The 25,817-nt window shown below is 42.3% G+C and overlaps 1 protein-coding gene across 1 annotated transcript in view; it reads left to right on the top strand.

The window, feature by feature from the left end:
* ADAMTS16 (ADAM metallopeptidase with thrombospondin type 1 motif 16) overlaps window positions 1-25,817 on the top strand; it is a 194,417-nt gene that overhangs the window by 84,197 nt on the left and 84,403 nt on the right. The window contains exons 8-12 of the mRNA XM_070774930.1: window positions 541-678; window positions 5,468-5,621; window positions 15,901-15,996; window positions 22,876-23,024; window positions 24,486-24,658. Coding sequence (XP_070631031.1) covers window positions 541-678; window positions 5,468-5,621; window positions 15,901-15,996; window positions 22,876-23,024; window positions 24,486-24,658 — 710 coding nt within the window. The remainder of the gene's footprint in view (window positions 1-540; window positions 679-5,467; window positions 5,622-15,900; window positions 15,997-22,875; window positions 23,025-24,485; window positions 24,659-25,817) is intronic.

The raw sequence follows: 25,817 nt of genomic DNA, 5'->3' as shown, positions 1-25,817 counted from the left end.
ACTGCAGTTTTCTCAAGGGACAGTAAGGATGCACTGTTGGCATTTTGGGTTTTGACCATCTGCAAAACACCTACCGGCAATGCAGGGGGCCTGGGTTCAATCCCTGGGTTGGAAAGATCCCCCGGAGAAGGGGATGGCAACCCACTCCAGTACTCTTGCCCGGGAAATCCCATGGACAGAGGAGCCTGGCAGATTACTGTCCATGGAGTCTGAAAGAGTCGGACATGACTGAGTGACCGAGCACACACGCACACATCCCCCACACTGGAAACGCTTTTTTATAACTGAATTGTCTGCCCTTCACAGATACCTGGCCATGGGCTCTGTTTTGATGGTGGGCACTTTCAGTAGCTGCACAAATGGTAGTTTCTCCCGGAAGGGTCCGTGACCACGTGGATATTTTCCCTGGTTTGGTTTCCCCTTGCCAGCCTGCCTAGCACACAGGAGGAGTGGTCTTCACAGGGCTGACCTGTGTTGGTTTGAGCGAGTGCGATCGCTGACCCTGTTCTTTGCTCTGACAGACCCGTTTCTCTCCCACAGCTTCGGCATGGTCCATGACGGAGAGGGGAACGTGTGCAAGAAGTCGGAAGGCAACATAATGTCCCCCACGTTGGCAGGACGCAACGGGGTCTTCTCCTGGTCCCCCTGCAGCCGCCAGTACCTGCACAGGTTTTTAAGGTACGAGCCCCGCAGCTGGCTGTGTGTCTCTCGCTGCCTTTGACGTTCACGGCTGGGTCCGCCAAGTCCCGTTGGAGCAGTCCCCAGACTCATGTGTACCAGCCGCTCCCCTCCTGCTGTGCCGCCAGGTTCCTAAGGGGCCTCTGAACACGAGTGATCTGTGGCCCAGGGTTTGGGGACCCCTGTTGTAAAGGAGATGCAAAGAGCATGCTTCCTTATTTTCAAAATACTCGCATGCTGGCAAGAAACAGGAGGGAAGTGGCTACTTAGGTCTCTTTAAGCACATTCACATGTCTGAGCATCATCAAGGAGAGTGTGAGCGTTACCACTCGTACTTCAATTATATGTTCTTGGGGAAAAAACTTAACACATGAAACCACCTTACCTTGAGTTTGTAGCAGATTATCACAAGAAAAAAATTAGGCAGTGGGGTTCAGGATGGGGAACACATGTGCACCCGTGGCAGACTCATGTCAGTGTATGACAAAACCAAACCAATACAATATTGTAAAGTAATTAGCCTCCAAAAATAAATCAAAAAGAAAAAAGTAAAAAAAAAAAAAAAATTAGTAGACTTGAAAGTCAGAGAGAGAAAACAAATGAAAGACCAGGGGGAAACACACAAATAGACCCTAGGACTTCCCAGGTGGCCCTAGTGGTGAAGAGCCTGCCTGCCAGTGGAGGAGATGCAAGAGATGCAGGCTCAGCCCTGGGTGGGGAAGACCCCCTGGAGGAGGGCATGGCCGCCCACTCCGGTACTCTTGCCTGGAGAATCCCAGGGACAGAGGAGTCTGGTGGGCTGCAGTCCATGGGGTGCTAAAAGAGTTGTACAAGACTAAGTGACTAGACAACAACAATAACAAATCTGTATCCTGTAATATAAACCTGTGCTCCAGGGATACACACTTGATCGCTTCTTAAAACTTCTGTTACCAAAAGGGCAGCATTCACACTCTTCTTCAACTGGCAGGGCACAATGGGTCCTGTCAACATTTGCTTTTCTCTGCACAGTGTTCTCTTGGGGTCAAGTTGGGGATTGTTAGCATTGTTTTTTGCTGCTTCATGTAGCTGCTCAAATTTTTAGGGGTGTGTGTTTGTGTGTGTGTGTGTGTGTGTGTGTGTGTGTGTGAAGGATTCTGCTTTCTCTAACAAAGAAGTGTATTGACAAGGAAAATTTTAAATGTTTTTATATCTCAAATCCTTTGTATAAATTTTATATTCTTAAAATTTTACTTCTTTTTCATCTTACTGGTCTTGATGAAGACATATAAACATCATAAATTTTTTGAAATGTGCTCTGAAAACCTGAAAAGTGCAGGCATCAGGGATACAAAGTGTGGGCTTGCATGAAGATCAGCTTCATGAGAGAGTTTGGGTTTTAAACTGCCAAGAAATATGGAACTCACGGAAAGAGAGCAGTCCTAGTCTGAGACAATAATTCTCTCCATGCCACTAATCAGGGGTATAATCGCCAAATCAAAATGCGGCCCTGGGAATGACCGATGAGAGTCTGGAGCCCAGAGCCATTTTGTTCCATTGATTTTTGTGCCAATTATTAAAACTCTTCTCTAGCCGTGCAGTAATAAACAGTTGTTTTCAGGGAGTTTACTAATTTCTTTGGACCACATAATAATAAAAATTTGGACCACACATAAAAAAAATAATAATAAGATGTTTTTCATGCTCAGAAATGTGTTTTCTTGAAAGATCAAGTTTTCCAAGAAAGCCTCTCATTGTCCGATTCACTCTTCGGATTCTTAGCACTTGAGATGTCTGGCTGTGAACTGAATGTGCCCAGTGTTTCAACCCTGATTTTTCGTTGGCTTAATGACCCTGAATCCATCTTCTTTTACATGTTTTCTGGTTCCCTAACTTTTAAGTAATCAAAACACTGTTATATTCTCCACCAGTTAGTCAGCAATTTGGATGTGATCCCAACAATGAGTAAGGATAAGTGACCAACTTTTCGAAGATGAATCTGCTTTCTTTTATTAGCAGTTTAGCATTAGGTATACAGAAAAATTATATATAATAAGGAAACTCAATTGGCCTGAAGTTGTCAGCACGACTTTTCTCTATACTTAGTAGAAAAGTGTTTACAGTAAATTCCTCAGACTCATCAGTAAAGACGTATGTCACTTCCTGCAGACAGACTTCATCACATTTACTCATGTCTGTATCTGGGAGGCCTAGGACTTAGGGAAATTTTAGCTCATTATTTTAAATTTAATGGCAACATGGGTTCATCTTCAATTTGCTGCTTGAAAGTTTGAATCATGAACTGCTGATCAGAAAATATCACCTCCCCTCTCATCACAGAACTGAACTGAACTGAAACATTTGTTCAGATGTATCCAACTCTTTGCGACCCCAAAGACTGTAGCTCTCCAGGCTCCTCTGTCCATGGGATTCTCCAGGCAAGAATACTGGAGTGGGGTGCCATTCCCTTCTCCAGGGGACCTTCCCAACCCAGGGATCAAACCCAGGTCTCCCACATTGCAGGCAGATTCTTTACTGTCTGAGCCACGAGGGAAGCCCTCTCATCACATAATCCACATCCATACATGAGAAAGGTCATTGCAGGAAAGCAGGAGTTTAAAGGGGCACGGATGCCCTGGCGTGCCCCAGACCACCCTGTGGATGAGAAAATTTGATTTGGCCTGAAAGAATCTGTTTGGGGGCATAAGAGAAATAAGACATTTCCATTTACATCTTGCCCTGCTGTTTAATATTGATCTTAAGAAAAACAAGCCCTCGAGTCATGGCTAAGTGTAGTTTTTGTGAGACGGAAGGACGAGCAGTTTCCTGTAGATCAGCCAGGGAATCAGCTTATGCACCAACTTGGACTTCCCCACATAAGCCTGGGAGACCTTGACCGTGGCAAGTAGGTAGCCTTTTCTGAGGGCCCGTGTCCTCTCTTGGAAGAAGAGGTGGTAAAGGTAAAAAAAAGAAAAAAAAAAATCTCTGGAAGTCTTTAACCTGTTATGGTTCATGAGTCATGGCGGGGAAAAGGACTTTGAAATTTTCTTATAGAACCTCTGGCTTGGCCTAATATTCTTCATTAATGTTATTTTTTGCTGTGCTTGACCACATATATAATATATATGTACCAAATTATAAGCTCAATAACATTTAACAGCCTGGGGGCAACAGTCCATAGGGTCACAGAGTTGCACATGACTGAAGCGACTTAGCACACATGCACACACACTTTGGTGTAACTTCTACCGAGGTCATGACCTGGAGCACATCACAATGGCCAAGTCTTGGAAACAGCCTGAGTGTCCTTCAGTGGGTGAAAGAGTAAAGAGGACTTGATACATGTGATGTACATGTGATGTTTACATGTGTATACGCACTGGTGTGTGTGTGCGTGCGTGTGTTTAGTCGCAAGTGACTCTTTGCGACCTCATGGACTTTAGCCTGCCAGGCTCCTCTGTCCATGGGATTCTGCAGGCAAAAGTGCTGGGCTGGGTCATCATTTCCTTCTCCAGGGGATCTTCCCAACCCAGGGATCGAACACAAGTCTCCTGTGTCTCCAGCACTGGCAGGTGTATTCCTTACCAATGGCGCCAGCTGGGAAGCTCGTATGTGTACTGTGTCTATATCCACACATGCACACGGTGTGATATCATTCAGCCACGAGAAGGAAGGAAGTTCAATCACGTGTGACAACATAGATGAATTTTGAGGGCGTTGTGAAATGAGTGAAATGAGTCAGAGAAAGACAGACATTGTATGATTTCATGAATGTGTGGGATGTTGAAAAGAAAAACAGAAACAGAGAACAGATTGTTACTTTGGGGTGAGTAGGGTGAGGTAAAGATTCCCCTCAAGGTGAACAACCCCACAAAGAAAAGTTGGGAGATGCCTAAGGTGACCTACTGCTGTGGAATTTGTTGTGATTACAGAAGTGTTTTATTTTTGTTTGTTTGCTGTTCACTTTTGCTTATGGAAATTTATAAGCAGAATTTAGTTGCTATTTGCAAACACTTGTTTCTCCTCCTTCCTCCCAATGCAAAATTATCCCGAAGCACGTCTCTGTAGGGAACAGAATGCCCTGTTTGTGGAGGAAGAAATCACCAATTGGTGGTTAACTATCTGCTAGTGAACTGAAGGAGAGAATGAACTTCTTCTAGGCCTGGGAATCTAGTCAGAAATCAGCCTTCGTATAGAGCATTTCTGATGGAAATCACTGCACATTTTCCATGCGGAAGCTGGAAGCTATTGTGCAGGAAAGGAAGGAAGAAAAAAATCACAGCCTTTGACACAGGTTGATCATGTTTCTGCTATTAACAATGCTCATTTCATCTTTTTATTGTTCCTGGAAAAGAGTGTACTTTAGACAGTGTCTGTTATAGGAGCTTCTTGCATCGAACATCTGGTTGTACCATTTCTTCCCACTTTCCCCACGCTAAGTGAGAGATCCCAGGAAGAGCAAATGGCCTCCCCAGAAAATGTGACATAGATTCTGAACAATTTTAGAAACTGTGGCCCCTATATTGAAATACGATTAAGATAAATGTTTTATTTCGACCTCAGGAAAAAAAAAAAAAAAGTCTCCTCTTCTTTGCACAAGACATGTTGTAGATTTTCATGCTGCTAGGTCACTTCAGTCGTGTCCGACTCTGCGACCCCATAGACGGCAGCCTACCAGGCTCCCCTGTCCATGGATTTTCCGGGCAAGAGTACTGGAGTGGGGTGCCACTGATGAGGGGAAACAAAAGGCCTGATTGCGTGTACACCTTTGGGAACTCCTGGCCTCACCAGCAGCTCTTCTGTGTTCTAGCACCGCCCAGGCTACCTGCCTTGCCGACCGGCCAAAGCCCGTGAAGGAGTACAAGTATCCGGAGAAGCTGCCCGGAGAGTTATACGATGCGAACACACAGTGCAAGTGGCAATTTGGAGAGGAAGCCAAGCTCTGCACGCTGGGTTTCAAAAAGGCAAGCGATTGTCGGCAAGTGTTCAGCGCGAAATGCTTCATAAAACCGTTTTATTCGGTGAAGCTGACGTTGATGTGTGCTGCGTTTATTGGGTACCTACCAAATGTCAAATCCTGTGTGTTAGGGCTGGCCCTGTATAACAGGAAACACATGTTTTACTGGCAAAGAAGATGGCCGTGGATGCTGCGGTAGGTATCAGCTTTCTCTCGAGTACTGACTTGGCCTCTTGGGTCAGCTCCTTCTGATTTATCATGTGCGAGTTCAGTGAGAACTCTTGGTTGGTGGAAGGTGGCAAATTAATACACTGTATTCTTTTCAAATGGTGTTTAAGGAACAGTGCGCACTGCCTCTGCTCCCCTACCTTCCTCAGACAGAGACAGAATTTACGATAAGGCAGTAGCCTGTCTGGGACTTCTGATTATTAAATTCCTCAAATGAAGTATTTCTAGAGAAGCCTTTCATAGTAGTCTCCTGACCCCAGGGACACCAGCAGAGCGGTTTTCTCACATAGATTCCCCATGTAACACAGAGACACGTGGTCTTGCTAGACAAGGGAACGTGAAGATTTCATAACTCGCTCTACTAAACTGCTATCAAAGCCACCCATAAATGGAATGAAAGTAGTGATTTTGGGGGCTTCCCTGGTGGCTCAGTCCATAAAGAATCCACCTGCCAATGCAGGAGACCTGGGGTCGATCCCTGGGTCAGGAAGATTCCCTGGAGAAGGAAATAGCAACCCACTCCATTATTTTTGCCTGGGAAATCCCACGGATAGAGGAGCTTGACAGGCTACAGTCCATGGGGTCACACGAGTTTTCTTTTATCCTAGTTTATAATAAAATCAAAAGTAAAGTGGACAAAAATATATAGTCCTCCAGAAATCTCCAACATTTCAGAACACGTTGGGAATATGCCCAATTTAAATCCAACATGATCATCTTCTTTCTTCTAAACTCAAGTAGGTCTCCCCGTAGAGTCAGTTACAACTGTCTGCCAGAACTGGATGTTTATCTCCTCAGCTGGGTAATCTCAGCTTGGAACCAGAATAGTAAATCAGCTAGCATCAACACAGTATTCCCAGTGTTGCTTTTTCCGTTGGAGGAATATGTAAGATCCCTGAGAATTTTTTGTTACTCTTCTGTTTGCTAAGGAAAAGGAGCCCACATCTAACATTTTCTTTCAAAGGTGGAGTGTTCTACAGCATACTCCTGGTTTCCACACTGTCTTGCTGAGACTGTAGGCTGTCATCCGTGGTAAACTAATAATGTTTGGGAAATACAGGGAGTAAGTTAAATGCAGCATGTCTTTCTATTGTCGTTACTGTTTAGTCACTAGGTCATGTCCGACCCTTTTGTGACACCATGGACTGTAGCCTGCCAGGCTCCTCTGTCCATGGGATTCTCCAGGCAAGACACTGGAGTGGGTTGCCATTTCCTTTTCCAGACATCTTTCTATTAATGAGGAAATTTTACACTCAGGGAAATGCATTTGTTTTAGGTTGACAATTAAATTTTTACCTGGTAACCTTTTATCAAACTGAGGTCCCCTCTTGGTCCTTGCTTGGTAAGAGATTCTGTTAGTTTGTTTGCCAATAGTATTTACAGCTTCTGTAGCCTCTACAATATTTGTTACTTGTTATGTAATGATTTCAGAGATGAGTGTTAAAATCTTTAACAAAGGTTATATATTTTTCTGTTTTTCCCATTGGTTCTATTAGTTTTTGCTTTGTGTATTTTGAAGCTAGGTTTTTAGGTGTATACAAGTTTTGGATTTATGTCTTCCTGATCCTTTCATTAATATACAATAACTTTATTTTACTTTTGATAATGTCACTTTTCTTGAATTCTACTTTATCTTATGCTAATACAGCCACATCAGCTTATTTAAGAATACTCTTTGCATATTTTCCCCATTCTTTAACTGCCCGTTTCTTTGTGTTTTTATGTAACATGTGTCTGTTGTAGCATCCTTTAGTTTGATATTGCTTTCGTATCCAGTTGAACAGTTTCTAGCCTTTCACTGGAATGTTTAATCCATTATGTTTAATGTAATTATTGACATGGGACTTCCCTGGTGGCTGAGATGGTAAAGAATCCACCTGCAATGCAGGAAACCCTGAGTTTGATCTCTGGGTTGGGAAGATCCCCTGGAAGAGTGCATGGCAACCCACTCCAGTATTCTTGTCTGAAAAATCCCCATGGACAGAGGAGTCTGGCAGGTTATAATCCACGGGGTCACAATGAGTCGAACACGACTGAGGGACTAAGCACAACAATTATTGACATAGCAGATTTAAATCTCCCATTTTGCTATGTGTTTCCTGTTCTCATTCCTTTTTTGTTTCTGTTTTATTTTGGGGTCACAAAGAGTCAGACATGACTGAGGGTTGTGGGGTCACAAAGAGTCAGACGCGACTGAGCGACGAAGCACAACAGTTACAGACACAGTGGATTTAAATCTCCCATTTTGCTATTTGTTTCCTGTTCTCATTCCTTTTTTGTTTCTGTTTTCTTTTGGATTAAATGTCTTTTCAAAAATTCTATTTTTTGAACCAATTTGCTTTTTAGCTATCTTTTTCTTGCACTTTTAGTGGTTGCTCTAAAGCTGCATCTTTAACTTGCAACCTATATAGAATTAGCATCATGTCACTTTATGCAAAATGCAGGATCCTTACAACAAATGGGTCCATGTAGCCTTCTTTCACTCTTTGTGCTATTGTCATGATGTACTTTATTTCTTTTGCAAGGTATGAGCCACATGGCACACTGTTACAATTTGTGTTTTAAAATAATGGGTTATTTTTAAATAAAATAGGGTCATCTTTTATGTTAACCCACACATTTGCCATTTACTGTTCATCAGTTTCAAACTGTGTCATTTCCTTACGGCCTGAAGAACCTCCTTTAGCATTTCTGTAGCACAAATCTGTGGCCATAAAGTATCTCAGGTTTTCTTTATCTGAAAAATGTCATTAATTTATCCTCAGTTTTGAAGAACACTTTTTTTCTGAATATAAAATTCTAAACAGTCCATTCTTTGTTCCTTTTTTTCCCTTTAGACCCTTTAAAGACATAGTTCCATTTTCGTCTGACTCAGCTGTTTCTAATAAAAGTTTGTCATCATTTGTCTCTTTCTTCTAACATTCCTAGTCATTTATTTAGACAATTCATCAAACTATGCATTTGGTTTATTTTAAGTTTCATACTAGAATCACCATTTGGTTCTTTTTATAGTCTGTATGTCTCTAGAGAATATCCTACTTGTTCACTTATGCCCGTTTTTTGAATATATCACTTGCGTTACAATTATATATCATGATATATTATTTTATGTTATGTATATTAATATTATGTTGTTAGAGTAGGTGAATTCTTTCGATCCCCTGAGCCTTTGTTTTATTATTCCTTTTTTTTTTCTTTTAGTCACTCAGTCATACCTGACTCTTTGTGACCCCATAGACTGTAGCCCTCCAGGCTCCTCTGTCCATGGGATTATCAAGGCAAGAATACTGGAGTAGGTAGCAATTTCCTTCTCCAGGGGATCTTCCAGACCCAGGAATTGAACCTGAGTCTCCCATATTGCGGGCAGATCCTTTACCGTCTGAGCCACCATTATTCTTCCTTCAGTTCAGTTCAGTTCAGTCGCTCAGTCGTGTCCGACTCTTTACGACCCCATGAACCCCAGCATGCCAGGCCTCCCTGTCCATCACCAACTCCCGGAGTTCACTCAGACTCACGTCCATCGAGTCAGTGATGCCATCCAGCCATCTCATCCTCTGTCGTCCCCTTCTCCTCCTGCCCCCAATCCCTCCCAGCATCAGAGTCTTTTCCAATGAGTCAACTCTTCACATGAGGTGGCCAAAGTACTGGAGTTTCAGCTTTAGCATCATTCCTTCCAAAGAAATCCCAGGGCTGATCTCCTTCAGAATGGACTGGTTGGATCTCCTTGCAGTCCAAGGGACTCTCAGGAGTCTTCTCCAACACCACAGTTCAAAAGCATCCATTCTTCAGTGCTCAGCCTTCTTCACAGTCCAACTCTCACACCCATAGGTGGCCACAGGAAAAACCATAGCCTTGACTAGATGGACCTTTTTTGGCAAAGTAATGTCTCTGCTTTTCATTATGCTATCTAAGTTGGTCATAACTTTCCTTCCAAGGAGTAAGCGTCTTTTAATTTCATGGCTGCAGTCACCATCTGCAGTGATTTTGGAGCCCAAAAAAATAAAGTCTGACATTGTTTCCACTGTTTCCCCGTCTATTTCCCATGAAGTGATGGGACCGGATGCCATGATCTTCATTTTCTGAATGTTGAGCTTTAAGCCAACTTTTTCACGCTCAACTTTCACTTTCATCAAGAGGCTTTTTAGTTCCTCTTCACTTTCTGCCATAAGGTTTTCCTTAGGTCTAAGGCACAGCCTGTACTCTACCTATTAGACAGCTTATGGTTCTTACTCATGAGACGTGGACTTTGGGCTTTCCACTGGATGCCCAGATGCTCACTTCGTGTGGGCCAGAACACTGCTTTTTCCCAGCATTGTGTATGCACAATCTTCCAACCCTTATCAGCTATCAGCTCAAAGATGCTGCGCTCTGCCAGACCACTTGGAGTCTCATCCTGTGTATCAGCCATTCACCCCTTAGATAAGGACCTGAAGGGAATCTTCAGGGCTCCCTATTCAATTTAACTTTTTCCTTTCTGATCGTCGTCCCACAAATTCTGGCTACTTCTGCAGCCCCAACTTGGATCTCTGTACTCTCAGTTCGGTGAGACCGCTGTTGTCTGCGTAGGATGCACATTTCTGTACCATGGTCAGCAAAATGTACCCGGGGGGGAGTTGGGCAGAGGTGGCACTCACCTGATGAATTTCTCTTCTCTTGAGAACTATGTAGTGTGTTGCTTGTTGCAAGAGTCTGAAACAATTAGCCAGTTTTATAATTTTTAAATGTAGAAAAGTAAGCCTAGTACCAGTTACTTCACCATAAACAATAGAGAAGATACCTTTTGAAAAAAAATCCATCAAAGTCAGTATTGTAACATAATTCCCTATGATGTGAAATTGTTTTTTAATACAAATAAAATTGACATAGTTTTCTTTTTAGAAGTTAAATTCTACTCATGTGGCCAAACCTTCTAATATAAAGAATCTCAACTTTAGATATAGAGTGACAATTAGATTCTATATATTCTATATGAATTGAAGCATCTCAGGAAATTCTCAATTACAAAATTTAATTTTTCAAATGACCTCCTGCTGAAATCTTCTAAGAATGAGTCTATTTGATTAAGTTGAAATGTAAAGATCTTGAACTTTTCTGATGGGAGAATATAAAATAATAAATAACAGAAAAACTACCCAGTGCCTAAACCAACCCTTGGCACTTAAGACCCACTCAGTACAAATTTGCTGGGAAGGGTTACAGATGGATGGATGATATTTTAGACAGGGTTAAACAGGGCTTCAGAGGATGAGATGGCTGGATGGCATCACTGATGCCATGAACTTGGGCAAACTTCGGGAGATGTTGAGGGACAGAGAGGCCTGGCATGCTGCAGTCCATGGGGTCACAAAGAGTCAGACACGACTGGGCAACTGAACAACAACAATAGTTGCTTCGTAGTGTTGTGTACTTTTGTGTACAGCAAAGTGAATCAGCTATATGTTTACATGTATCCTCTTTTTTTAATTTCCCTCCCATTTAAGCCAACACAGAGCATTGAGTAGAGTTCTCTGTGCTATACAGTAGGTTCTCATTAGTTACCTATTTTATGAAAGTGAAAGTATACTCACTCAGTATCAGTAATGTATATGTGTCAGTCCCAATCTCCCAGTTCATCCAGCTCCCCTTCCTCCTTCGGTGCCCATTCATTTGTTCTTTCTATCTCTGCTTTGCTAATAGGATCATCTATACCATTTTTAGTTATTTTGAACACTGTCTTTGTTAAGTTCCTATTCTGCTTCATCAACATCGCTTGGTGTCCTGAACTGACAATCTGAGGTGCAGCATGTGAGAACTGGAAATTTTATCACCTTAGTGTCCTGGGTACTGTTGGTAAATTGGGAAGCCCCCCGCCCTGTGCCCACCCCACCCCATCCAGCATTTATTGCATTCCACATTCCTATCCCTGGAACCATTATTTAATAGTATCTTTGTTCCAAGAGGACCCTAAAATTTTATTAAGAATGTAATGATCATAATGTTAGTTTAATACCACCCTTGTACTTAATCCAGAAGTTAGCAGTAAAGTCAAAATATGATAAAACCAAGAGGGAATAATTGGATTTGAGTTGTTTAGATAACAAAATAAACATCATTTGAGATACTAGGGTTTCTATTTGTTTTCCAGGATAGAATGTCACATTGTTATTAAGTGGCCAGCATTTACATAAAGACACCAAAGCCTCGAAGACTTTCTGACATGTTAGAACACAATAACATGAATTATATATTTCAAGGCTCTTGTAACTCTTGATTTATTTCTACCTGGGGGCCTAGAATTGGGGACTGAGCAGTTTGAAGGATGGGGCTGAAATACACAGATGGCAAAAACTGGGCACAGGCTGAAGAAGAGACACATCATATGATTTAGTGGTGTGCTGACGGCCACCAGCCTCCTCTACATGGGAGCTTCTTATTTAAAAAACTTAAAAACCGTCACTTTCATTAGTATCTTCCATCTATATGTCTATATTCTGCAGAACGTTACCCAAAACTATCATGTAAGAAGACTATGAAAATACTTTTAGCAGTAGTCTCGGTGTAGCATTTTCATATCATAAGGTTACCCTCCTAAATTATCGTAGATGTTTTCATGATCACAATCCACTGATCACTATTATGATCATTTTACACTAAAGAAGTTTCTGCTCACTCTGTCCAACGTTTCCACAGAAACAAACTAACAGATGTTTGACTCACTCAGAAAGCATTTATTGAAAGCCAGCCAGGTGCTAAGCACTGTTCCAGGTATTGATGACAAAAACATAAAAATAATTTAATATTTTAAAGCCCCATTTATTTTACCCTCTTCCATCATCTCTGAAACCGCCCCAGGAATTAGCAGCATTGGCTCCCTCCAGCCACAGCCATGAACCAGGCTGGGAACTGGAAGTGAGCTCACATCTCCTCATGATCGGAATTGAGAAAGGACACTGGCATGAATTTGGTGCCTGTCGGGTGCCAAGCCCTAAAGCGGGCACAGGACCTCTGACACTTCATGTGGCCCCCGGGACAAGTTGATGGGCAGCTGCATACAAAGAGGATACCCGGGTTCTGCCTGCCCTATCTGTCCTGCCCAATTTACACCAGATACCTTCTCAGAAGCCCAAACCCTCCCCGGGCCTCTATGTCTCCTGCTAACCCAGTCATAGGAGCTAACCATTCCCTTATCATGCACTTATCCATCTGTGTGTCCTTCCCCTTGCTTGTGCTTGCCCAGCTGCCCGAATCACTAGGTTACGTCAGGGCAGGTACCCCTCCCCTGCACCACTGTCTGAAATCTGTGTGTCATCCGTGCAAACAGAGCTTCCTAGTTGTCCCTTTGGAGACTTACAGACACCCAGCCCCCTGATGTTATGGATGCCTTTAGGTCTTCTTATGGCTCTGATCTCTAAACACCATTCCGGCCAAGAACAGAGACCCCTGGTACAGCATGCTAATTAATGTCATGAGAACCAGGCGCAACACTGACCACCAGGCATGACATGTTTGCCCCAGTAGCACTTCATGATTCTGTCAGGCTCCAGAGAAAATACAATTTAACAGTACCATGATTGTAACCATAGGAGATTACTATGAACACCTCAAAATAAAAGCAATGAATTGATATCCAAATTAAAACATCAAAAGCTTCTTAAAATTCCATGTTCTGAAAATCTGTCTTTTCAGTGAGAGAGATACAAGCTGGGGGTGGGGGGGGGGGCTTTAACAGCTATTTTAACTGTTAAATATATAATGAATAAATTTATGGAAATTTCAGAATTATGTTTTGTGAAGGTAAAATCCATATGGATTGCTAAAAGGAAAATCTTTCAATTAGTCAGTCATACAATGCAGAAAGCCTCATGTGAGCTCATCTCTAGCATCGTTGAAACAGGAAGTAGAAGCACAAATGCCGTGAAGCGCCATCTGAAACAGGAAGTAGAGGCACAGACGCCCTGAGGCGCCACCTGAAACAGGAAGTAGAGGCACAGACGCCCTGAAAGGCCATCTTAAACAGGAAGTAGAGGCATTGAAGCACCGTCTGAAACAGGATGTAGAGGCACAGACGCCCTGAAGCACCACCTGAAACAGGAAGTAGAGGCACAGACGCCGTGAAACGCCACCTGAAACAGGAAGTAGAGGAACAGACGCTGTGAAACGCCACTTTAAACAGGAAGTAGAGGCATTGAAGCACCATCTGAAACAGGAAGAAGAGGCACAGACGCCCTGAAGCACCATCTGAAACAGGAAGTAGAGGCACAGGCGCCCTGAAGCTCCATCTGAAGCAGGAAGTAGAGGCACAGACGCCCTGAAGCACCACCTGAAACAGGAAGTAGAGGCACAGACGCCGTGAAACGCCACCTGAAACAGGAATTAGAGGCATAGACGCCATGAAATGCCACCTGAAACAGGAAGTAGAGGCATTGAAGCACCATCTGAAACAGGAAGAAGAGGCACAGACGCCCTGAAGCACCATCTGAAACAGGAAGTAGAGGCACAGGCGCAGTGAAAGGCCACCTGAAAAAGGAAGTAGAGTCACAGACGCCCTGAATCGCCACCTGAAACAAGAAGAAGAGGCACAGATGCCCTGAGGTGCCATCTGAAACAGGAATAGAGGCACAGTCACTCTGAAGCGCCACCTGAAACTGGAAGTAGAGGCACAGATGCCGTGAAATGCCATTTTTCAGACAGAACCATGTGGAAGTTTTGCTGTGTTGCATTTTCTTTATAACAGGAAGCACCCTGTAGATGCAGATATTAAATGTCTTGGGAAATAGTGCAGCACTGGTTCAAGTATTTAGAACAGTTGTACAGGTCATTTAAGAAATGTTTTCGTCATGTGCACTGCAGCCCCCACCAGCTTTTCTGAAGGTCCCATCATTTCATGAGCCCCACGGTCTACCCTTCACTAAGATGTTCCTTTGGATCTAAAAGCATAAATAATTTCTTACAGTTGGAGAGGCTTTTTATTGTGGTTAAACCTCAGATCTTGTTTTATTTTGCTCACGAATCAGCCATGTGGAGCTTCCTTCCTCTGCACATGCCATTGTTCTTTCTCATCTTTCTTTGCATGAACCCTTCATTCTTTCTCTTCGGAAAGAGCCAGACTTGATCTGAAGAGTTGACTCATCTGTCCATCTTCTCCCACTCCTTTCCTGGGTCCTTCAGGCGAAGCTCTTTTCTAATGGCAAGCCCACCCTGCACCATGTTCTTTCCCTTGTAGCAGGGGAACCTCTTCCCGTGTTCACCAGTGGTGATTTACACCGATCTACTCCCTCTAAGACCATTCTTGAGAGAGTAGGTCTGGTCATATTGCTTATGAAACCCCATGCCTATCTAGATACCTGGCACATTCTAGACCTTCATCAAAGATTTGGGGTTGGTGGATGGGTGGGTAAATGAATGAATGGATGACTGGCTAGAGAAATGGACACGTCAGCAAGTTTCATAGTCATCTTTAACATGGAAATGAGGATTCAGAGTTGCAGAAGTTAGTGAAAGGTAGGAGCAAGAGTGAATTATAAAATGTTATGTGTTATTGGTTTTTAATTTCTTAATTTTTAATTATTTGTACTTTTCTTCAATGTCTGGATTAAGCATATTTTATTTTTAATTTAGGAAGTATAATTTTGTTAAATGTATGATGAATAAATAGAAATAAATAGAGCTTCGGGGATAGAATGAAGTTGGACCATGTCTAGAACATGAGACTTCTGGGTCATTAGTCTACCATGAGTACCTACTCCTGAGTAGACATTAGCTTTTAATTTATATCAGTTGTTTTTCCCTTAAACTTTTCAGTAATACTGGGCTTTCCAGGTATCTCAGTGGTAAAGAACCCAGTTGCCAAAGCAAGAGATGCATATTTGATCCGTGGGTTAGGAAGATCCCCTGAAGGAGGAAATGGCAACTCACTCTAGTGTTCTTGCCTGGAAGATTCCATGGACTCAGGAGCCTGGCAGGCTACAGTCCATAGGGTGGCAAAAGAGTCACACACGACTTAACAACTAAACAATGACAACATTTTATCACAGCTGTGTGGACTATTTGTAATACTAATGAACTTCTTTCCATTTTAGGATATCTGTAAAGCCCTGTGGTGCCACCGGATAGGAAGGAAATGTGAGACTAAATTCATGCCAGCTGCAGAAGGCACTACTTGTGGGCATGACATGGTAAGAAACTCACCTTAGGTACAGACATCATATTCACATGTCAGCCTTTCAGCCATGCATCCTTCCTCCTTTTGTCTTTGTATTTCTGAGCCTGTCTTCCTGATCTTTATGTTCCTATCTGATACAACTGAGCGACTGAACTGAACTGATACTATGTCGAAAGATTGCTTAATTTATATTAATTCTATGAAGAGGACTGACTCCCCTTCTCACTTTTCTAGTGATGCATTGATGAGATACCTGCAATTACTAGACACTGATGTCAGGCAACAGGTGATGGCTGATTCTGTTTAATGAGGGATAATGTTAAACTCTTGACTACCTTATAATCATACAAAGAACTAGTGTTCAGTAGTTCTGATAAAGCCTCAGAGCATCCATTGAAGACTGTTGAACAGAGCCTTTTGACTATTGCTCCTGGGAAAATAAGATGCTGTCCTGGGGAAAAGAGAAAATTCATAAGATGGCAAGTTCATTACTAGCTGGGAGACAATGACAATTCTGTCATTAAAACTGAAAATTAAATTCTCTTACTGCTAAAGAGTAATATTTTAATTATTTTTATTTAAGCTGCGTGATTGTATTTTTCAAACTATAAAAGGCTACTGAAAAAGACAGAAATATGTCAGAACCGAATTGTCACTGTAACCATTTTTTCTTCTATATATCTGAACTTTTTAGTGATGCTAACAAGTACAAAAGAGAAACATATGCCTGAATATTATTGATCTAGTACATTTAAATTCTGAAGTAAACTTTGTTACACTATAAACATATTTAAATGTGAGTACAGAAAGAAAGGATTTACAGTATTAAGAAACAATGTTAACGTGCTTTCAGGTTAAATTATTGCAGCGCTGACTGAGAAAATGAAGAGAAGTGAGGTAAATTTGCCTAGGAATAGCACCTAAGAACCATTCGTCCTACATCTGTTAATATGCTTTATTTTCAGACCTTCCAAGGGTGAGATTGATATTTAAATCTGTCTAGTGATATAGACAGCAGTAAACTAGTCCATAACAAAAAAGTCTAATAAGAATGCTTTTAGTTTCTCAAAAGGCAGAAGGAGAAGAGAGTGACAGAGGATAAAATGGCTGGATGGCATCCTGTGGACATGAACTTGAGCAAACTCAGGGAGATAGTGAGAGACAGGGAAGCCTGGAATGCTACAGTCCATGGGGTCGCAAAGAGTCAGACATGACTTGACGACTAAACAATAGTTTCTCAAAAGAGGAAATGCATTTGCTGAGGTACTGCAATGTAGAAATGCCAGTTGTCACAGGATACCAGGGAATTTGGACTTCCCTGGTGGCTTAGATGGTAAAGAATCTGCCCATGATGCAGGAGATCCAGGTTGTATCCCTGGGTCCTGAAGATCCCCTGGAGAAGGAAATGGCTACCCACTCCAGTGTTCTTGCCTGGAGAATTCCATGAACGGAGGAGCTTGGTGGGCTACAGTCCATGGGTTCCCAAAGAGTTGGACACAACTGAATGACTGACACTTTAACCAGGCAATTTACCTGAGCTTTAAGCTGCAGGTGATCATGACTCCCTGCATATACTTGATTGCAAAGTTTTCAAAATTATGCTGATTTCTTGAAAGATTGGTAGCCCTCCCATTGTTGCCCTGGTGATGGTGCACACCAGTGTGGCTTGGCTCTCCAGGCAGCCTGCTTTCTTTAAAATCTACTATTTTTCAGGGATGATGTAATAACTCTGGTGCTACCCGTGTATTATCATTACATTCTGTTTACCTTGAAAGCACAATTGTTGTTGTTCAATTTCTAAGTTGTGTCTGACTCTTTGGGTCCCCAGGGACTGCAGTACACACCAGGCTCCCCTATCCTTCACTATCTCCTGAGTTTGCATAAACTGATGTCCATTGAGTCAGTGATGGCATCCAACCATCTCATCCTCTGTTGCTGATTTTCCGTGGTATTTTTTTTTTCATTATGTTTCCAAATAGAGCTTTTTCCTTCAAATTGAAAAGAATCAGTGTATATTAAGCCAGAATGGATCCTTACGAATTGCACGGCGTTAAGTGTTCTGCCTAGAATCTCATGGGTGCCCAGTGGCCAGGATGGGACAAGCATCAGAGGCCCCTGTAAAAGCTTCTTTGGTGTTAGTGGTGTGTCTTTGTGCATCACTGGTCCACAGTGTCCATGAGGTGTACTGACTGAGAAGCGAGCATTACCAAAAGTCAGTGTGCCAGTACTTTGGGGTATTCGAGAGCAGTGGGTATGTTCTAGATAACTGACAGTAGCTCTCAAGCTTCTGTATATCTCTTTCCTGAATGGGAGCCTATTCCCCTCCACCGGCTACAACAATGAGGCTCTGGGTGGACCTGCATGCTGGTACACCTGACCCGTGGTCAGTGCATCTTTTAGTGACAAGAGCTGTCCTTAGAGCATTATATACATTGAATCCCCACAAGCATCCGGAGGGTAAACCTACGGTAGCCCCCACTGTAGACCCAAGAACTCTTCCAGGAAAAAGACACTGGGTTCCCTGTGCTCTCGCCATGAGAAATCCATAGCAAGGGGATGAGGACTACAGCCTGGATGCATGCCAAAGCAGACTCTGGTTCTTCAGTGATCCCTAATGTAAAATTAAACCAGCTCTCACTTTGTGATTACGTTTGGTACAAGGACTGGGTCATTACCTTGGGTCCCTGGAACAACTCAGTCTGGTGGTTTCCATCATGCCTGATACTCAGAGGAGGGCAGGCTCAGGGCACCTGAGTCAGTGCCCAGATCATGCACCTGGCTGAGCTGATATGTAGGGCTCATTTTCTCCTCCACGGCATCAGTTTTCGTGACTCATTATGCTGCTTCCCTGTCTGTACTGGGTTTCAGAGTGACAGTGGATTTCGTGGTCAGCATCACAACAGGATGTGTGCTTCATGGTGACATCACACTGCCCAAGAGAAAGCCTTCTTTCAAGTCATCAATAAAATATAAAACTGCGACCAAATGGAATGGTTCTTAGAAATACAACCAGTGCTTCTTCAGACATTTTGTGTGTCTACTTAACACAAAGATCTTATGCTGACCACCTCACTCACCAGCTGCAGGGGTCTGCAACCTGTGAGAAATTATGCTCGAAATTGTGTGCGTGTATGTATGTTTGTGTGTCTACATGCAACTTTCTTGGGAGAAGATGTAATGGCTTCTCCTCAAATTCACAAAAAAAATAACTTTTTAAAAATAATTTTTAAGAATATTCACTTAAGGATAATCTTGGTCATATATCCAGAGAAAATGATAATTTGAAAAGGTACATTCACCCATATGTTCATAACAGCACTATTTACAGTAGCCAAGATATGAGAGCAACCTAAATGTCCATCAACAGACGAATGGATAAAGAAGATTTGGTACATGTATGCAATGGAATATCACTCAGCCATAAAAAGGAGTGAAATAATGGCATTTGCAGCAGCACGGATGGACCTAGAGATTATCGTACTAAGTGAGAAAGACAAATATCATATGATATGTGGAGTCTAAAAAATGACACAAGTGAATTTATAAATGAAACAGAAATAGACTCACAGATATAGGAAACCACATATGGCAACCAAAGGGGAATAAAGTAGGAGCGTGGCATTAACAGATGCACACCACTATACATAAAGTAGACAGCAAGGACCTACTTTACAGCATGGGGAACTATATTATATATTGTATAATAACCTACAAGTGAAAAGATTCTGAAAAAAAAGTACATATTTATGTAAGTATAACTGAATCACTTTGCCATAAACCTGAAACTAGCACAGTATTGTAAATCAACTTCACTTCAATTTTACAAGAGTACACTCTGACAAAAACAGCAAAAAAAAAATTCTGTTTTTTGCAATACAATTATTGAAGCAATGATTATCAAAGCAAAAGCCTGGAAATGATGCAAGTGTTCATCAGAAGGACATGGATTGGAAACACACTTACTGGAATGTTTTGTTGCTGCAACAAAGGAGTGAGGGATGTGTCTACCTTCTTCTATGGAATGAACTACAGAATATAGAGTTAAGTGAAAAAAAGAGAATGGAAAAAGATGTGGGTAACATGGAGTCATTTATGAAAGAAAAGGAATGATTAATCTACATTATTTGCTTACATCAAAAAATAAAAGAATAAACTCCAAGTTTCAGAAAAACATTACATAAACCCTTTGTTGTTGTTCAGTCTCTCAGTCGGGTCCAACTCTTTGTGACCCCATGGGCTGCAGCACACCAGGCTTCCCTGCCCTTCACTACCTCCCAGAGCTTGCTCAAACTCATGTTCATTGAGTCAGTGACGCCATCCAACCATCTCATCCTCTGTCGTCCCTTCCCCTCCTGCCTTCACTCTTCCCCAGAATCAGGGTCTTTTCTAATGAGTTGGCTCATCTCATCATGTGGCCAAAGGATTGGAGATTCAGCTTCAGCATCAGTCTTTCCAGTGAATATTCAGGACTGATTTCCTTCAGGACTGGTTTGATCTCCTTGCAGTCCAAGGAACTCTCAAGAGTCTTCTCTAACACCACAGTTCAAAAGCATCAGTTCTTCAGTGCTCAGCCTTCTTTATGGTCCAACACTCACATCCATACCTGACTACTGGAAAAATGATAGTTTTGATTCTATGGACCTTTGTTGGAAAACTAATGTCTCTGCTTTTTAATACGTTGTCTAGGTTTTTCATAACTTTCCTTCCAAAGACCAAGTGTCTTTTAATTTCATTGCTGTAGTCACCATCTGCAATGATTTTGGAGCCCAAGAAAATAAAGTCTGTCACTGTCTCCATTGTTTCCCCATCTATTTGGCATGAAGTGATGGGACTGGATGCCATGGTCTTCATTTTTTGAATGTTGAGTTTTAAGCCAGCTTTTTCACTCTCCTCTTTCACCTTCATCAAGAGGGTCTTTAGTTCTTCTTCACTTTCTGCCATAAGGGTGTATGCGTATCTGAAGTTGTTGATATTTCTCCCAACAATCTTGATTCCAGTTTGTGCTTCATCCAGCCTGGCATTTCGCATGATGTACTCTGCATATAAGTTAATTAAGCAGGGTGACAATATACAGCCTTGATGTACTCCTTTCCCAATTTGGAACCAGTCTGTAGTTCCATGTCTGTTTCTAACTGTTGCTTCTTGACCTACATACAGCTTTCTCAGGAGACAGGTAAGGTGGTCTGGTATTCCCATCTCTTGAAGAACTGTCCACAATTTGTTGTGATCCACACAGTCAAAGGCTTTAGCATAGTCAATTAAGCAGAAGTATATGTTTTTCTGGAATTCTCTTGCTTTTACTATGATCCAGTGGATGTTGGCAATTTGATCTCTGATTCTTTGTGTCATTTTAAAACAAATCCTTACATCATGTAAACACTTTACGTCATTTTAAAATAAAACTAGACCAAATTTTATTAAAGTAATTTATAAGCATCCCAAGAAAAATGAAATAATTTAACCTAAACAAGTCCCATTTAGGCTTTAAGTCAAGGTATTGGCTTAACCATGACTTGACAGAGGAATTAGCCAAGTGACTTTATTTTTTTTTATTGTTACATTATCTATTTTATTTTATTTTTAAACTTTACAATGTTGTATTGGTTTTGCCAAACATCGAAATGAATCTGCCACAGGTACACATGTGTTCCCCATCCTGAACCCTCCTCCCTCCTCCCTCCCCATACCCTCCCTCTGGGTCGTCCCAGTGCACCAGCCCCAAGCATCCAGTATCGAGCATCGAACCCAGCGCTTTCTGCATCTCAGGTCGAATGTATGCAGTAGACACCAAGTACTAGAAGGAATCATAAGCTGTTTTCAGCGACCATATCAATATTGGTAGGTTGTTTTTGCCTTCCTAGAACTATTATTTTCTAGTCTCCTACACAGTGTTTGCCATCAGAATGCCAACTGTGCCCAGTGCGTAAGTCCATCAGTGAGAAAACCCAGGCCACTGAATGCAGCTCTCTATCTTGTGTAGCTTTTGCACGTGGTGCCAGTGCAGGAACCACGGGGACTTTAGCAGAATAACATCAATGGGCGCTTCTCTGGAGGAAGGGGAGCTGATAGCATCCCCGGCCTCCCCAGGACAGGTGGAGCCCTGTGTGGGTTGTCTCGTGTCCTCAGAAGGCTGTGTGACCTCTGACAGGCATCACTTAAAGCCTCCAGGCTCCCAGCCCAGGTGCTTCGGAGTAAAAGCACGAAGCACCGGACGGAAATGACAAGGTGTTGAGACACACAGACCCTCCAGCTGGACTTTTCTGCCCGACAGTCAGTCTGTTCTGACAGCAAGAGATGAAGAGCGTGTTGTTGCCAGGGAAGATTAGAGTTCACACACCTGAGAGGTGAACAGTTGGACTACGTGTTCCTACAACAAAACTTGACTACATGTGTGAGATTCCAGCAGCTCAGACAGATGCCTGAAAACTAGTCTTCTCTGTATCTTCCCTTCACGCGGATTTATAGAACAAGGCTAACTTTGGAAAGAATAAAAGTGGCATTGACATATATACACTGCCGTGTGTGAAATAGACAGCTAGTGGGAAGCTGCGGTGTAACACAGGGAGCTCAGCCTGGTGCTCCATGATGACCAGAGGGGTGGGATGCGGGTGAGGGGGTCTGGGAAGGAAGCTCCAGGAGGAGGAGACATAAGTATACATGTGGCTGATTCACATTGTGGTACAGCAGAAACTAACACAATGCTGTAAAGCAGTTATACTTCAATTAAAAAAAAAAAGAAGCGTTAAATGTATTTTCATTATGTGCTCCTGAGGGCAGGGAGACTGATATCTGCTTATACTACCAAGTTTCCAGGGCTGAGCATTGCTGTAGTGATGAAGTCAGTCTCCACCCACAGTCAGATCACTGTTCTTGTTTTTGTTTTAATTTTCAGTGGTGCCGCGGAGGACAGTGTGTGAAATATGGGGACGAAGGCCCCAAGCCCACTCACGGTCACTGGTCAGACTGGTCTCCCTGGTCTCCTTGCTCCAGGACCTGCGGAGGAGGGGTGTCGCACAGGGACAGACTCTGCACAAACCCCAGGTGAGCGCTCAGACCTCTGTCCTCCCCAGCGAGCCATCTCTCTGTGACAAACTTCCCAAAGAGTATGTGGAAGGAAGCTCAGTGAAAATAATTCTGTACTTCTTGTATTACTGCAAAAGAATTCCAAGGCAGAAAGCCCTTTCACTCAGGCATTTATTGTATAGTTATGTCTCTGTGATATGATTTAAGGCGCTTGTAACTATTTGACCACAACAAAAGTAACTGTGCATGGATGCTCAGCTTCTCAGTCATATATAACCCTTTGCGTCCCCATGGACCTACCAGTCTCCTCTCTCCATGGAACTTCCCAGGCAAAAATACCAGAATGAGTTGCCATTTCCTTCTTAAAGGGATCTTCCCAACCCAGGGGTTGAACCCAACTCTCCTGCATTAGCAGGCAGATTCTTTACAGCAGAGTCACCAGGGAAGCCCCAAAAGTAACAGACCTGACAACAATATTCAGGAACTCAATTGTAGTCCGTTTACATGAAATACCAAGGTTCTGCCTAAAATATGGAAATAAGTCATAAGAAAAATATAGAGAACACAAATGAGTGAGAATCAGTAGGGACAGTTTTTTCAAGTGAGAAAAACAAAGCCTTGGTTTTTCATCAAGGATATTTCCCTGCGCGGTGTGTGGTTTCATTGTGTCTTCTGTGGGAGACAAGGGTGTTAGAAGCAGAACTCAGTGCGGTGGAGTGAAAGGGTGTTCAGCCCTCATTGTACACCTTTATTTGTTTAACTTACGTTGACACTAAGCAAAATGATTTATATTAGTCCTGTCTTTAATGCATGAGACCCAGGTGGTCTCCTGCTTTGGCAGGGTGCTCCCCTTCGGGGGTGCCTGCGTGAATTCTAGGGGTGAAGGGGTTGTTTACTGTCCCTTGCAGCCAGTGGAGGATGACTGCTCCTTCCATCCCCTTCCTTGTCACAGGAAGCTGGGAGTGGAAGGAAGCTGCCATCTGGAGAATGAAGCAGTTGAATTTTAGGCTCATTTCTGCTTTTCACCACTGCCCTTAGTCATGCTCTGCTTTTAGATCAGAGAACAGAGGTGCCCACCTGCCTCCTAGAGTTCAGTTCAGTCGCTCAGTCGTGTCCGACTCTTTGCGACCCCATGAATTGCAGCACGCCAGGCCTCCCTGTCCATCACCAACTCCTGGAGTTCACTCAAACTCACGTCCATCGAGTCAGTGGGGAGACGAGCAAATACATGCCACCCGCTTTCAAAGTTCTAACCTGTTGTATCAATATTGCAAACAATACACCCAATAAAAAAGGAAAACACTACCCATGTTGTAAGTATGTAACAAGTGCAAGGGGCTTCTTAGAAAGGCACTTTCCTTGACTGGTGACAGTAAATACCTTAACATTACCTGCTCCCTCTCCCTAACAAGCCTGATTCAAGGCAGGGGTAAGTAGCTGTTCTAAGGCGAGTTTCTAACCATGAACTACACATTTCAGACCATCGCATGGAGGCAAGTTTTGTGTGGGCTCCACGCGAACTCTGAAGCTTTGCAACAGTCACACATGTCCCCACAACAGCATCGACTTCCGCGCCCAGCAGTGCGCCGAGTTCAATGGCAAACGGTTCCGAGGATGGTTCTACAAGTGGAAGCCATACACCCACGTGGAAGGTAAATCTCAAATCATGCTTTCTGGTAGCAGCCTCGGCTTCTTCACTCTTTAAAGAACTGCATAGTCTGTAGAGTGGGTCCAGGTAGACCGAATATTGTGAGGCCAGTCACAGATTCTGTTCTGGTTGTTAGGTCTGTTCTACCTGCCCCAAGGCATCTTATTTAAACCTGACGAGCTGTGTGCTCAGAAAAACAGCAAGCTAGATAGTGAGTCTGTGCAAAATACCGTGGAATCTTTAAAGAAGTGATGAAACACTCAAAGTAGATGATTTATTGATAATGAATCAATTCTTTTAAAATTACAAATCACAGTAGTTGATGGTGATATGGCGATGAGTGTATCGCCCACTGAATGATTAGCATTGCTGAAAAATGAAAGATAAAATATCCGTATCTTTTGGAAAATCAGATACTATGCTGTATTTGGAAAGGTTTGATCTATAATTTAGGAACCAAGAAGCTTATTTGTACTGTATGTAAGATTTTACTCTCCAGGTGGAGAGAAATATGCATTATTCTTATCATTATAATAACTTGAGTATAATTTGAGAATAAGTATAATATAGTAGTATAATTTGAGAATAAGTTCAAAGAACACCTAATCATCGTGTTCTTTGGAATTGAGAATATTATCAGGAAATACTTGGGGAATACATAAGTTGGGCCTTATCTCACCTGGCACTCACTTTAACTATCTCAATATATATATAATGTTATCATGGTGAGAGGTTTATGAAATCAATAAATTCTGTAAGGAAAATTGAAGCAGTTTTATACAAAGGATTTTTTTGTTGGGTTATTACTTCCATACTCAGTAAAAATTAAGCCAGTAAGAAACAAGTAAGCAGAAGAATAAAGGAGAAAGAACCTTGAGATCAGGGTCAAAAAATCTGTGTGCTGTTTCTGGTTTTCCTAGTCTTCAGTAAATATGGTCATTGATCATGAAAACAAATATTAAATTTGATTCTTAGCATTATTCAGTCAGTTCTATTATCCTGCACAATAAAGGACATATTTGTATATGAGCATTGGGCCAATGAAAATTCCTAAGGCAGGTAAATATTTATTATCAACTGTTCCCTTGTTTAATATTTATTATCAACTCTTCCCTTCTTTACTGAGAAGAGAACAAAGGAAAAAAATTTCTACAAAAGTTCAT

This window comes from Bos indicus, chromosome 20, assembly GCF_029378745.1.
Source record: "Bos indicus isolate NIAB-ARS_2022 breed Sahiwal x Tharparkar chromosome 20, NIAB-ARS_B.indTharparkar_mat_pri_1.0, whole genome shotgun sequence".
In the NCBI taxonomy this organism is placed as follows: Eukaryota; Metazoa; Chordata; class Mammalia; order Artiodactyla; family Bovidae; genus Bos; species Bos indicus.
The sequence above is the reverse complement of the archived record's forward strand: the minus strand, read 5'-3'. Positions and strand labels throughout refer to the sequence as shown.